The following is a 14327-nucleotide window of genomic DNA, read 5'->3' as shown; positions in this document are numbered from 1 at the left end:
TCACCCAAATCCTGCCAATGTATATAGCCTTCCCTCCCTGGGCTCTGGGTGGGAGGGGCGGCTTGCAGGTTCACAATTCAGTGAAACCTCCCTGCTCTCCGACTAGTGGGTCTGCGAGGTGGTCTCTTCGGAGTACTAGATAGGGTTTCCTCCTATCCACAGAACAAAGTTCTGTCCTTGTGTCTTCCTCTCTCGGCCCGTCGGTCTGCCTTGGGCAGTGTGGGATTTGCTAAGCTGCGAGGTAATTTTACCTTTCCTGCAGGACGAGAGTTTTGGGGTTTTCTATGGGCCTCAGGCCCTAAATACCTTTGAACGTCGGGTAGTTCTGCATGGAATCCATTTGTTCGGTGGTAGCTGCGCTTCATCCGGGGGATGTCCTGACGTCCTCGGACATCAGGGATGCATACATTCATGTCCCGTTTTGCACATGTCACAGTGTTTTTTTCTGTGCTTCGTGATGAGAGAAGGGTCTCTGTCAGCCTGTGGCCCTCCCTTTTGATCTGGCGTCGGCACCATGGGTTTTCAGCTAGGAGCTCGCACTTATTTGAATTTTGTTGGGACAGCGAGGCTTTCTTCTGAGAGCAGCTTCTGTCTCCGACCTAGTGGATGGGTTATTCCCATTCAGACCCTCCGAAGATTCGGGTGGATGTTAAACGTTTAGGCCAGAAAGTGTAGCTCGGTGGCAGCAAGCCTGCCCTCCATGTGTGCGACCCAGGGTTCAAATCATGGGCATGCTAGGTTCCGACTCAGCGTTGGAGTATCTAGTGTTGATCCAGACTCCTCAGTGGCAAAGGTCCTTCCCCCTGGAGAAATTGCAGACTCTTCAGTCTGCGGTGAAGGTATTGGCATCACGCAATCAGTCTTCTCTCCGGGCGCCTGCTGGTTCGGGGTCTGTGGGTAGCCTCCTTCAAGGTGGTACTGTATGCCCAGTTCCACACCCTGGTTTTCCAGGGGAACTACTGTCCAGGTGGTAAAAAATCTCTTGTCTCTGAAATCATTAGATTCCTGTGCGCCACCTAGTCAGAGTCTCTCTGAGTTGGTGACCGAGATTCCCGACTCTTCGGTCCGGGAAGTTGTTCCTTCCTTCCAGTGGTCGGTGTTTACGACGGATGCCAGCTCACGGTTTGTGAACCGGGAGGTTCACAAAACTGGGGGGTCCAGTCGGCCCTGAGTCGCTGGACTTGCGTGGACCTATGACCACACCTCCTTGAATGTGTCTGGTCTCGGTAGCTACCCAGGGTCGGGCCTGGCTAGTGCCTGGTGAGAGACCGCCTGGGAATACCAGGTGCTGTCTACTGTTCATTGTCCTACTATTTTAGGCGATCAGGCTATGCTTCTCCTTGTGGTCGACCGATCTGGTTTCAGCCAGACAACGCCACGGCCTTGGCTTCAGTCTACCATCAGGTATGCCGGCAGGCGGACTACTGGAGTCGCCAGATGCTGGACCAGGGCGATTGGTCTTTGTGCTTGGGTTGTTTTGGCTCCCTTGCAGGAGGTGAGCCTCACATGGCATGGATCTCCTGGCAGCTTGTCTTCGCCGCAAGGGTGTCAAAGTTAGTGGCCAGGTCTAGTGATCTTGTACAGACGCGTCAGTCGCGCTGGTGGCTCTGTGTTGTCTGTATCAGTGATTTTTTGCCATTCCTCCATGGTAGTTGCTTCCTCGGCCGCTCCACAGAGTGGATGCTGAGGAGATCCCGATGATTCTAATCACTCCAGATTGACCTCGGTGTCCTTGGTACGCTGATATCAGGCGCCTGGTAGCGGAGGCACCCTGGCAATTGCCAGGGCAGGAGGTTCCTGTCTCAAGGTCCCATACTTCCTCCTGTTGTACAGTCACTGACTTGCTCAACATGGTTATTGGAAGCCAGACTTTAGGTGACCAGGGTCTGTCTGACTCGGTCATCTCAACAGGGCACCGTAGTCTTCTTCCGGAGGATCTACCGTCGCACCTCTCTTGGTGCGAAGGGATGGAGTGACGTCCACGGGCGTACTCTCGGTGTCAAGGGTCCTGCTGTTTTTAAAGCTTGGATTGGATCTAAAAATTGCTTAAAGCACCGTTTGGGGGCAGATTTCAGCCTTGGCTGTGTTCGTTTAGTGGCCTTTTTGCGGCCCATTCCCTGGTGGGTCCCCTTTTTTTGTGTGCAAGGGGTTTGTCATATACTTTCCCCTCTTGACCCATCTCTTCCCCCATGAGTTTTGACTCTGGTGCTCTCGGTTCTTCAGGAACCTTCCTTTTGGAAACATCAGAGAGATTTTCTCTTGACACTATCTCAGAAGGTGGCCCCTTTAGTGGCCTTTACCTCTGTTAGAGGGGTTTCTGAGTTGGCGGTCTTGTCTTGCAAGCCGCCATGCTTGATCCCCCATAAGGATTAGGTGATGGTGCGCCCGCGACCTTCCCTTCTTCCGAAGGAGGTTTCGGCCTTTCATACTTTAGGCGTGGTACGCGCTTTGCGGGTATACCAGCCTACTACGGCTCCATTTCGGAGCTTCTGACTCTCTTTTGTGTCGGTGTCTGGTCCACAAAAGGGCCTGGCGGTCTCGTCGACCACCTTTTCTCGGTGGATCAGGCAGGCCGTCATACAGGCCTATGCTTCTAAGGGGCGGGCCCCCCTTTCCGGTCACGGCACTTTCGACCAGGGCAATTGGTGCTTCCTGGGTTTTTTTTTTTTCGACATCATGCGTCGGTCTCACAGGTGTGCGAGGCGGCGATTTGCTCGTCCGTTCACGCTTTTTCCAGAATTTACATGGTTGCTGTGAGTGCATCTTATGATGTTTTTTTCAGCCGCTAGTTTTTGCCGGCGGCTGTTTAAAGTTGCACCTCCTCCATTGAGGAGCTCTGCTTGTTTTGGGGTGAAGTTAAAATTGTTTTTACTGATATATTTCCCACCCCTCGTTTTTTGACACTGCTTGGGGACGTCCCACTTGTCAAGATTTAAGGAGCTGTGTCCGTCCATGGACGATAAGAGAAAATAGGATTTTTTGTACTCACCGTAAAATCCTTTTCTCTGAAGTCCATGGACGGACACAGCTCCCACCCCTCCTTTTTAGGTTTGTACTGCTTGTTACGAACTGAGGCTGCATGCTGCAGTGAGGAGGGTTATGTCTGGAGGGACCGCCCCCTGGGCGGGGCTGTTCAACTCTGTTAATGTAACATGTATTTAACTATTTAACATGTTTCTGCCTAGTCCTCTCCTGTAAACAGGGAACATAACCCACTTGTCAAGATTTAAGGAGCTGTGTCCGTCCATGGACTTCAGAGAAAAGGATTTTACGGTGAGTACAAAAAATCCTATTATTTTTTACTTTTTGATATAATAAATATCCCAAAAAAAGATATACATTTATTTATTTTTTCCTCAGTTTAGGCCGATAGGTATTCTTCTACATATTACAAAAAACGCAATAAGCGTTTATCGATTGGTTTGCACAAAATTTATAGCGTTTACAAAATAGGGGATAGTTTCATGGCATTTTTTTTAATAATTTTTTCTTTACTACTAGTGGCGGCGATCAGAGATTTTTTTCGTAACTGCGACATTATGGCGGACACATCGGACACTTTTAACACATTTTTGGGACTATTGTCATTTTCACAGCGAAAAGTGCTATAAAAATGCACTGATTACTGTGAAAATGACAATGGCAGTGAAGGGGTTAACCACTAGGGGGCACTGTAGGGGTTAAGTGTGACCTCATGTGTGTTTCTGACTGTAGGGGGGCAGGGCTGGACGTGTGATGTCAGTGATCATCGTTCCCTATATCAGGGAACAGACGATCACTGACATTGCCACAGAGAAGAACGGGGAAGGTTTGTTTACACTCACCTCTCCCCGTTCTTCAGCTCCTATGACCCGATCGCGGGACACCCGCAGCGATCGGGTCCGCAGGTCCCGCGGGCACGGTCATGGAGCTTCGGACCAGCCGTGCCATTCTGTCGACGTATATAGTCGTGCGGCGGTCCTTACGTGGTTAAAAAAATTACATACCAATCTCAGTACAAAACACCCCAATGACACAGTGTAACTTTATGTTTTTAAAGTGTATTATTTTTTCTTTTTTATTATTTCTATTATCATTTGGTAAAGCATTAAGATAAGTACTAAGGGCCAGATTCACGTAGACTAGCGGCGGCTTAACGTAGCGTAGATACGTTACACCGCCGCAAGTTTTCATCGCAAGTGCCTGATTCACAAAGCACTTGCAATGAAAACCTACGCTGGCGGCCTCCGGCGTAAGCCCGCGTAATTTAAATGGGCGTGTGCCATTTAAATTAGGCACGCTCCCGCGCCAGACCTACCGCGCATGCTCCGTTTTGAAATTCCCGCCGTGCTTTGCGCGAAGTGACGTCATTTTTTCGAACGGCGACGTGCGTAGCGTACTTCCGTATTCCCGGACGTCTTACGCAAACGACGTGAATTTTTAAATTTCGACGCGGGAACGACGGCCATACTTTATACAGCACATACGTGTGCTGTGTAAAGTTAGGGCACCAAAAACGACGACTAACTTTGCGACGGGAAACTAGACTAGCAGCGAACGCGAAAAACCGGCGTGGATCGCCGTAACTCCTAATTTGCATAACCGACGCTGGTTTACGACGCAAACTCCCCCCAGCGGCGGCCGAGGTACTGCATCCTAAGATCCGACAGTGTAAAACAATTACACCTGTCGGATCTTATGGCTATCTATGCGTAACTGATTCTATGAATCAGTCGCATAGATACTCTCTGAGATACGATGGAGTATCTGAGATACGACGGAGTATCTGAGATACTCCGTCGTATCTCCGCTGTGAATCTGGCCCTAAATGAACTATGGAACTTATAAAAAGAGTCAAGTTAAAGCGGTGGTTCCCCCTTAAAAACAACTTTTTTTTATTCCACTACCCCCCCACATTCCATCACGATTAAGGCTCTTAATATTTTTTTCCTGCTGTACATACCTTAGTACAGCATATTCACCCGTGCATCCGGGTTGCGAGTCCCGCGGGAGTGGGCGTTCCTCACATGTGTTTGATTGACGTTTTGCCCAAAAACGAGCTCCCCCCTGTCGCGTAAGCCGCGTCACGGTTGGCGAAAGGAGCCGAACGGCGAGTCGGCGCTATACTGCGCATGCGCATCGCCGTTCGGCTCCTTTCGCCAATCGTGACGCGGCTTACGCGACGGGGGGGAGCTCGTTTTTGGGCAAAATGTCAATCAAACACATGTGAGGAACGCCCACTCCCGCGGGACTCGCAACCCGGATGCACGGGTGAATATGCTGTAATAAGGTATGTACAGCATGGAAAAAATAATAAGAGCCTTAATCGAATTGTAATGTGGGGGGGCAGTGGAATAAAAAAATGTAGTTTTTAGGGTGAACCACCGCTTTAAGCATGTGTCTATATTCTAGTTTTTAATGTTTTTCCTTACTGTTGGTTTTCTCTAACTTTTGTTTTAATTTATTGCAGCTTTATGATTTCTTCAACTTTCTCATGGACCATTTCACTCCAGATAGCAAGGAGAGTAAGTTTCTAATCAATAGAATTGAAATGTATGTGACAAGCAAGACATTTTATCCCCAGCTCTGTTAACTAGAGGGTCCCTGCAGAAACCTTTGTTGTATGCTTTGTGGGGAAAAATCTTTTATTGGAGGCATCCTACATTTGGTGCTTCTTGTCAATGGCTAGCCTTAAAGCGGAGGTTCACCCTAATATATTTACATCTGACCAACTTCCTTATAGTTGTAAGAAGCACAGTCCGCAATTTTGTTTTTCTTTTTATGCCGCACGTACCTTGTAATCAATCTTTTCAATCTGCTTCTCCCCGCGGGAGTAGGTGTTTCTATGCCTAAGAGGATCGTCATCTGGGAGGTTGGCCAGATGATTGAGGGCTGTTCCCCTGGCGGATAAGGCCCCGCCCCCCGTATTTCGTAGGCGCGCACGAGTCACGGCGTTTTCGGAAAAAGCCAAACATGCAGAGAGCATGCGCCGTATAGAGCCGACTCACATCTCTGCATGTTCGGCTTCTTTCGGAAACCCCGTAACTCATGCGCGCCTACGCAATACAAGGAGCGGGGCCTTAACCGCCAGGGGAAACAGTCGTCAATCATCTGGCCGACCTCCCAGATGACAATCCCCCTAGGCATAGAAACGCCTACTCCCGCGGGGAGAAGTACATTGAAAACATGAATTACAAGGTACATAAAGGATGAAAAAAATAAATAAAAATCCGGACTGTTCTTTTTACGAATATAAGGAAGCTAAGCAAGATATACATGTGAATTAGGGTGAACCTCCGCTTTAAGCCCTATACACACTATTAGATTTTCTGCAGATTTTTGACTTTAGATTTACCAAAACCATATAATATTCAAAACTTATTTTCACCAAGTCCACAATGAAAACAAAAATATATATATAATATAATGACCCATAAAGTGACTCTGTGATGATGACCCAAATAATATTAACCGTGACTTCACACACGTGCTCCCCCTGTGTGACTGCACTCACCTCCAATTGTGTGACCACACAATTAGGTTTGGTCCACAACAGCAGCTGAACAACCTCTGGGCTCTAAGTAGCAGGATTTTCAGGCTCCCCCAGGTGTAATCCAAACATGGTATCCTCAATTTAAAATACAAAAGAGGCCAGATAGTGCATTATTGTTTAAATATAGAAATGTATTGTAGGTAAACATAAGGGTACTCACACTTTAAAGGTACTTGTAGTGCACCAGGCTATTTAAAATATACTCCTCAAATGGTTTTCAGGCTTGTGTGAATCAGCAGCTAGCTCAGAGAGCAAGTGACTGTCTCCTCCCCCATCCTGGCCCCTCCCCAACACGTGACGTCACAGGGCGATCACGTGTCTTCCTCAGGGGAAAGACGCATGATTGCCCTCTGTTGTAATGCTTAGGGGAATAATAGGCTGCCATGCAACCATTTTAAATTGTGCAAGGTTCTTGTATATATTGAACTTTATTGCGATTCTAATGCTTGAATCATTCTCCAGTAAACAACAATGAACTCTTGCACTCTCCCATCTTGAGACATATGGGTTGATAAATACATTCTAATTAAAAATAACAATTAAAAATAACAGTAAGAATTAAATAAATGGATAGCCAGAATGTTTTGTGTATTGGTGTGCTATCCTGCCTTATTACACCCTTTTTTTTAATTATTATGTGACATTCTAACTTCCTAAAGGGAATTTTATCTGTCGTATGTTCACTGAAGAAGAAAACTTGAAAGACACTGAGTTGGAGAAATACTGTGATTATGAATCTATTGAGGTGCCAGGGTCTTACACGGGTCCTAAACTGACCTTTCCTTTAAAGCCAAGCCATGCAGCGGCCTTAGTGGAGTCTTTCAAACAGAAGCAAGTAAGTATAACTTGATAACTTATTCTAGTCTAGTGCATCTCAGAATGCACCATTTCAACATTTATTTGTATTACTCTGTATTAATTATAATACATTAAAGGATACAAGATCTTTGGAAGCTAAGTTGACAACCTCACAAGGGGTTACTTTAGCCTACTCTAATAGTTCAGCTATGGATGAATGGTTGCAGTCCCCCTATTGCCGCATAGGAGGAATGCAACCAAACAGATCCTTCCACTGAAGCCTCGTACACACGACCGAGGAACTCGACGGGCGAAACACATCGTTTTCCTCGTCGAGTTCCTTGTTAGGCTGTCAAGGAACTCGACAAGGCAAGTTTCTCCATTCCCGTCGAGGAAATAGAGAACTTGCTCTCGTTTTGGCTCGTCGAGTTTCTCGACAGTTTCCTCGACGTAAAATGTACACACGACCGGTTTCTTCGGCAAAAAAATATCTCCCAGCAAGTTTCTTGCTGGTTTTTGCAGAGAAACTCTGTCGTGTGTACGAGGCCTAGAAGTGCTACTGAACACACAAGACTAAATTCAGTCTGTATATGCAGTAAAGTATATATAAAAACAACCTTTCGCTAAAATTATTTATACCAGACTGCTGCACTTTAAAATTCCCTAAATACTGGAAAGTAAGCAAAAATAAAAATAAAATAAAATGATTTTTTTTTCTTGGGCGGGTGCATGTGATCAGCACAGGGCCAATCAGCACTGTCCAGACAGATGGTCAGGGAACTGCAGCCTTATAGGACAGCCAAAGTAGAATTAAAACTCCTCCTACAAGCTTTAACCAGACATTGATAGAAGTCACAAGACTGCTCTTACTGCGGATGAAAAAAGGTAATTAGCAGTTTGTATTTACTAACCATTGCATTTTCATGTTCTGTGTATTATTGAATACCAGATATAGTGAATGCAGGGCCATGTGTTTAGTAACAGTTTAAGTCCCTAGAGATATAAGAAGGAAGTGGTACTTATTTACTAAAGGAGTAGACACTGTTCATACAGGAAAGTGAATGTTTTCTTTGTAAAGTGTTGATTCTTTTTTAACCACTTGGCACCCGCGCTATAACCGAAAGTCAGCAACAGCACAGGTTTAAAATGCCGGGAGGGCGTAAATGGTCTTCCTCCCATGCTCATGCTGCCCGCGCGCCCCTTGCATCCTCCCTTGCGACACGGTTGATCTGGGATTGGACTAAAGGGTCAATCAGCTGATCACATAATGTAAACAGAAGCCGGTCATCCGCTATTTTTTTCTCCTCACGGTGGCAGCGTGAGGAGAAAATAATAAAGCGGATTACCGGCTTCTGTAAGAGGGACATGCACAGGTCCCACACAGTGACCACCAGTGCTACTAACCAGTGCCCACCAGTGTCACCTACCAGTGCCCATCAGTACTGCTAATTAGTGCCCACCAGTGTCACCTATCAGTGTCTCATCATCAGTGTCACCTATCAGTGCTGCCTATCAGTGCCACCTACCACTTCACTAAGCCAAATGAAAATTCCCTTGTAATGTGAACAGCCCACTTGCCTTTAGTAAATCAACACCTCTGAACTCAAGTGTTTGAAACTGAGAAACTGTTCTTGGTTGTTATGTCATTATCTGATTCACGAACTTTTCCTCCTAGTAGCAGCTCCACGCTCGTTATGTGCTACATCTTTTAAATGAGACAAGAAAGCATCTCAAACAACTGCCAAATATAAAACGCATCATGACAAGTTACAGCAAAGAAATAACTATTTGTGGTAAGAAAATATTCTTAAAGATTGCTTTTAGTATGCTTGCTTAGCTCAAGTATTAAAGTGGAGCTAAAGTCAATGATACTTAGTTCTCATTCAACAGTCCAATGTTCCTTGCCAACATCAGCATCTTCTGCCAGGCTTCTTCCGCGTGGCAGGCTGTGGCCTTCTTCATTGGCCGGCATGGGATGACATCCCTCCTGCACATGTGCTGGAGTACAATTATTCAGAAACATGGGTGCTGTGCTGGAATGTAAACTGCAGCTCAGTGTACATTCCAAAGCAGACTGTGAGCAGGCAGGGCCATCTTAATAGCATCATGGGCCCCTGGGCAAAGTAATGCTCTGGCGCCCCTACAACGGACACAGTGCAGGTAAACAGACATCAAGTAGGTAGGAGCAGTGCTTTTTTCCAGGGAGAACTTGGGGGAACTCACTTCCACCACCTCTGGCTCAGACCCTTTGGTGCCTGCTCACCACAATCACTTGTAAACACAGAAGTCCGGTTTCTGCATTTACAAGTGACAGCTCTGCACTCTGTGTGTAACCCCCTGAACTCTGCACTCTGTATGCAATGCAAGTCTGGTATTTAATGCCCCTTTAAGACCCTTCTACTGTTTGTGAAATCTGAACGAGGTTGTGGTTGAGTTCCTGCACCTATTTTCTGAGAAAAAAAGGCCTGGGTAGGAGGCACCTTTTGGGTGGAGCTCCGCATTAACTACATGAACAATCATTCTGTACAGCAAAGAACCAGTGGGAAAATACTACATACATAAAGTAACAAAGTTGTCCTGTGCATATAATATATCTGCTAGATTGATGCCTCCCCAGCACTCAGTCCCCTCTACACCCCAGATATCCCCCCATCACTCTGAGTGCCATCATGGGGGCGCCCAAATTCGGGGCAGAGTGGGCTCAAGGACCAGCTGCTTTGGGGAAATTGCAGGGCCCCCCCATGCAGCTGGGGCCCCTGGGCAGTGCCCAGGTGTGCCCTCTCATTAAGACAGCCCTGTGAGCAGGCAAGTAGGTGTCTTTTATTGCAGAAGAGACATTGCATGCCTTTTTTGCAATAAAGAGCCTGCCTGCTCAGTGTTATTGAAAGCAGAGCTTAGTGCCGCTTTCAATATAAAAGTTGGTTACAAACATATGCTTCTTTATATTTATTTTACTTGTACCATAATTATTACAACTATCGTTGTTCTACAAGTGGGGGGGATATTTAAGGAGTATTCCTACATTTGCGGTCAAATTTGGGAACCCCCCACTACATGTTTATGTGTTCTCATTCACACAGCATGGTTTAAAATAAAATAAAAATTGATGAAAAAACACTAATTTCATACCCTTCTATTTGTTTCTTTAGAGTAGGATTATACATAGTACTGCAAGCTATTCTGAACAATTTTAGAGGGACAAAGTGGGGACAGAGTCGGTTTCCCCTTGTTAAAATAAAATGCAGAATCTAAATCTCTTCTTTCTTAGAAAAAAATTTAAAACATTTATCATTTTCCTTTCACTTCATAATTATGTTGTGCTTTGTGTTGATCTATCACATAAAATCCCAATAAAATACATTTACGTTTTTGGTTGTAACATGATAAAATGTATAAAATTTCAAGGTGTATGAATACTTTTCAAGGCACTGTACCTAGTTTTTTTGGGGGGCAGGTGGGCTATCATTTGTTAGCAAATTTGGATACATATATACAATTATTTTTTTTTTAATGAATAGGAGATGTTACTATGGTATACTAAAGTATAATTAGAAGCATTTCATAAGTGTCAAAGGCTTTATACATTAAGATCCTTAAAACTTGCAATTCACTAGACCGTTTGTGGGGTATTTCCCGAAAGAGGCTTCAAACACTCTGTAAATACTACATGAATAGGCATTAACCACTTAAGCCGCTTTCGCTGGCCAAAGACCAGAGCACTTTTTGCGATTCTACACTGCACTTTAGCTGACAATTGCGCGGTCGTGCGACGTGGCTCCCAAACTAAATTGACGTCCTTTTTTCCCCACAAATAGAGCTTTCTTTTGGTGGTATTTGATCACCTCTGCGGTTTTTATTTTTTTGCACTATAAACAAAAATAGAGCAACAATTTTTAAAAAAGCTATATTTTTTACTTTTTGCTATAATAAATATCCACCAAAAATATATAAAAAAAATGTCCTCAGTTTAGGCCGATATGTATTCTACATATTTTTGGTAAAAAAGATTGTAATAAGCATATATTGATTGGTTTGCGCAAAAGTTATAGCGTCTACAAAATAGGGGATAGTTTTATGGCATTTTTATTATTATTATTTTTTTTACTAGTAATGGAGGCGATCAGCGATTTTTATCGTGACTGCGACATTATGGCGGACACATTGGACACTTTTGACACATTTTTGGGACCATTGTAATTTTTACAGCGATCAATGCTATAAAAATGCACTGATTACTGTGAAAATGACACTGGCAGTGAAGGGGTCAACCACTAGGTGCCGCTGAAGGGCTTAAGTGTGTCCTAGGGAGTGCTTCTAACTGTAGGGGGGATGGGCTGTGTGTGAAACAACACTGATCACCGCTTCCGATCACAGGAAGCTGTGATCAGTGTCCTGTCACTAGGAAGACTGGGGAAATGCTTGTTTACATCAGCATTTCCCCGTTCTTCCTCACCGTGACACGATCGCGGGTATCCCCGGGGACATCGAGTTCGCGGGACCCGCGGTCGGAGTCACAGAGCTTGTGGTGGCGCGTGTGCGTCCACAATGCCGCTTCTTTAAGGGGACGTATATATACCCCGTGCCATTCTGCCGATGTATATTGTCGTGCGATGGTCGGCAAGCGGTTAAACTCCATTCACAAAAGGAAATAAATAATTTAATGCATGCAGAAATTAGGCATGCAGTATTTGTGGAATGTGTACCAGTTGTCAAGGAGCGGGTGGCTTCCCGCTCCTTAACAACCAGTAAACATAATGGTCAGGCCAAAGCCAATGGAAGGCCAAAGCCAATAATCACAAGATCCCTCCCTCCTCTACAAAGCTCCATAGAGGCTTTAACAGAGAGGGAGACCTTACTACATTGTATATTATATCCAGTATGTGTATATCTTAGTATATGTGTATTATGTGCATATGTACACTGTATATTGTAATTGGGTGTAAGTTATGGCTCAGATTCATAGAAAAAGGCAAATCCTACCATATAAAAATATTATCACCAAGTCTTGAATTGTTTTCTTCATTTAATCTTTCTTTTTAAAACATTAACTATACATTTTCTAAATGGGTAAGGGAAAAAGCATAATGTATTGTATAGATTTATTAATTAATGCTTACTTCGATATTTGTAACAAAAGAATGCTTGCTAATTTTAATGTTCTGTTTTTTTTTCAAGGGGACCTGCATGGGCGTCTGGATGATTTATTTTTGATATTTTACAAGGTGTGTGGTAGGAATAAGTGTTTTTATGGTACTTTTTTAAAATGTGCTTTATCGCTGAGCTCACACATAGGCAAACAATGTTCCAACCCATTCCTGATTATAAATTACCTTCTTCAGCTCTCTCGATCAACTTCAGTTATCGTACCTGTATACCCTTTATGGAGCTATTTGTAAAAATTACTACCACTATGGGAATTGTTAATTTTTTCAACATATTTCAGCAAGCAAACATACAATTATTATTCAAGCCGTGTCTACAGATAAAGGCGATTTACCTGAATAAAAATAGGAAGAATATTTGCCTTTTATTTAATAAATATAATTATAGCAAGAATAGGAAATTAAAGAAATAAAGACAAAAGAAAATTAACAGTCAAGCCGTGTACACATGGGCCAGAATATCTTCAGGAATTTTTTTTTTTTCCTGACGAGATTCTTGGCAAGAATCTCTTGCCAGCCGAGTGTACAGACACTCCATTCAAAAGAACCACGTTCTTTTGAATGGCAAGAACACTGTGACGTCATCGCGTAGGACGAGCATGCGCTCGTCACATTCGATGCCATCGCAGGACATCTTGCTGCACCGTACCTATGCCTAGGATGCTACGCGCATGCGTCAAAGTCATTTCGAGCATGCGCGGGTTTCCACGGCGACAGGTAAGTATACACACTCTTGGGTTTCTGCCGAGAATCCCGATGAGAAAATAGAGAGCAGGTTCTCTATTTTTCTCATCGAGATTTTGGGCAGTTTTCTTGACGAGAAACCTGAAAGCCTCGTACACACGCACGGTTTACTTGGCAAGAAAGTTCTGCCAGCATTTTACTTGCAGAGTAAACCGTGTGTGTGTATGAGGCTTAAGACTTTGCACACTTTTTATGCACCTGGAAGATATTGTCACGTACCTGGTGAAAGAGCCTGACGTGCAGGGAGCGGCTGCTCTTGCTTCTCTGACTCCGGAGCCCCTGGTAGTGTGGACAGGGAGCTCGAGAGTACAAAGTTGCACAAGCATCTGGCAGGAACGCTGTGCTGGAGCTGAGGTGGACTCCTGTAGACTCCAGGGAGATGTCAGCGGTGCCGGGGATAGCAGGGCAACAGACAGCTGGAGCTTGGTGCAGGAAGCCGGGATCAGCAACAGGAGGGAGGTGTTCTGTAGTATGGGCACAAGCAGGGTCAGGCAGGCCGGGTCAAACACTGAAGGGCGGATCAGGTACAGGGTAGAAGCAGGAGCGATGTCGTAGTTCAGGCCAGATCAGCAACAGGCGGACAGCAGTCAGATTAGAGGAGCAGGCAGAGACGAGGTCAGACAAGCCGGGGTCAGGGCAGGCGGAGGTCAAGAAAGATCAGAGGCAAGCCGGGTCGCAGGAACTGGAGACAATCAGGTAACGGGTGTCAGGTGGGTAACAGGAGGCACTGAAGACCGAACAGCAAGAGGCCAAAGGGTCAGCTCCATTAAATAGCCTGGTTGGTGCCAAAATGGTGTCAACACATGCCCGCGTGCCGCTTCCGCTCATGCGCGTGCCCGTGCGTGCCGATGCGCCATTGCCGCTCATGCGTGCGCCGATGCGCTGCTAGCACCATCTTGTGGCCTACTTTGTCCATGACAGATATTTAGCTAAATTAAACTAATAGTTAATTTGGGCTTTAAAGTGGTAATAAAAAAAAAGGCTGACAGGTAGGATTTTTATGAAAGAAGGGACCCCGTAGGTCTCTTCTTTCATAAACCCTTCTCCCTGCCTGTCAGTGTTTATATACATTAAGCCGAGCATGTGCAGCT

General features: G+C 45.1%; 1 protein-coding gene across 1 annotated transcript in view; it reads left to right on the top strand.

Moving 5' to 3' along the window:
- PPEF2 (protein phosphatase with EF-hand domain 2) overlaps positions 1–14327 on the top strand; it is a 98150-nt gene that overhangs the window by 31937 nt on the left and 51886 nt on the right. The window contains exons 5-8 of the mRNA XM_040327577.1: positions 5450–5504; positions 7192–7367; positions 9009–9123; positions 12506–12552. Of these exons, the coding sequence (XP_040183511.1) occupies positions 5450–5504; positions 7192–7367; positions 9009–9123; positions 12506–12552 (393 nt within the window). The remainder of the gene's footprint in view (positions 1–5449; positions 5505–7191; positions 7368–9008; positions 9124–12505; positions 12553–14327) is intronic.

This window comes from Rana temporaria, chromosome 1 (genome assembly GCF_905171775.1).
Source record: "Rana temporaria chromosome 1, aRanTem1.1, whole genome shotgun sequence".
Taxonomy (NCBI): Eukaryota; Metazoa; Chordata; class Amphibia; order Anura; family Ranidae; genus Rana; species Rana temporaria.
The sequence above is the reverse complement of the archived record's forward strand: the minus strand, read 5'-3'. Positions and strand labels throughout refer to the sequence as shown.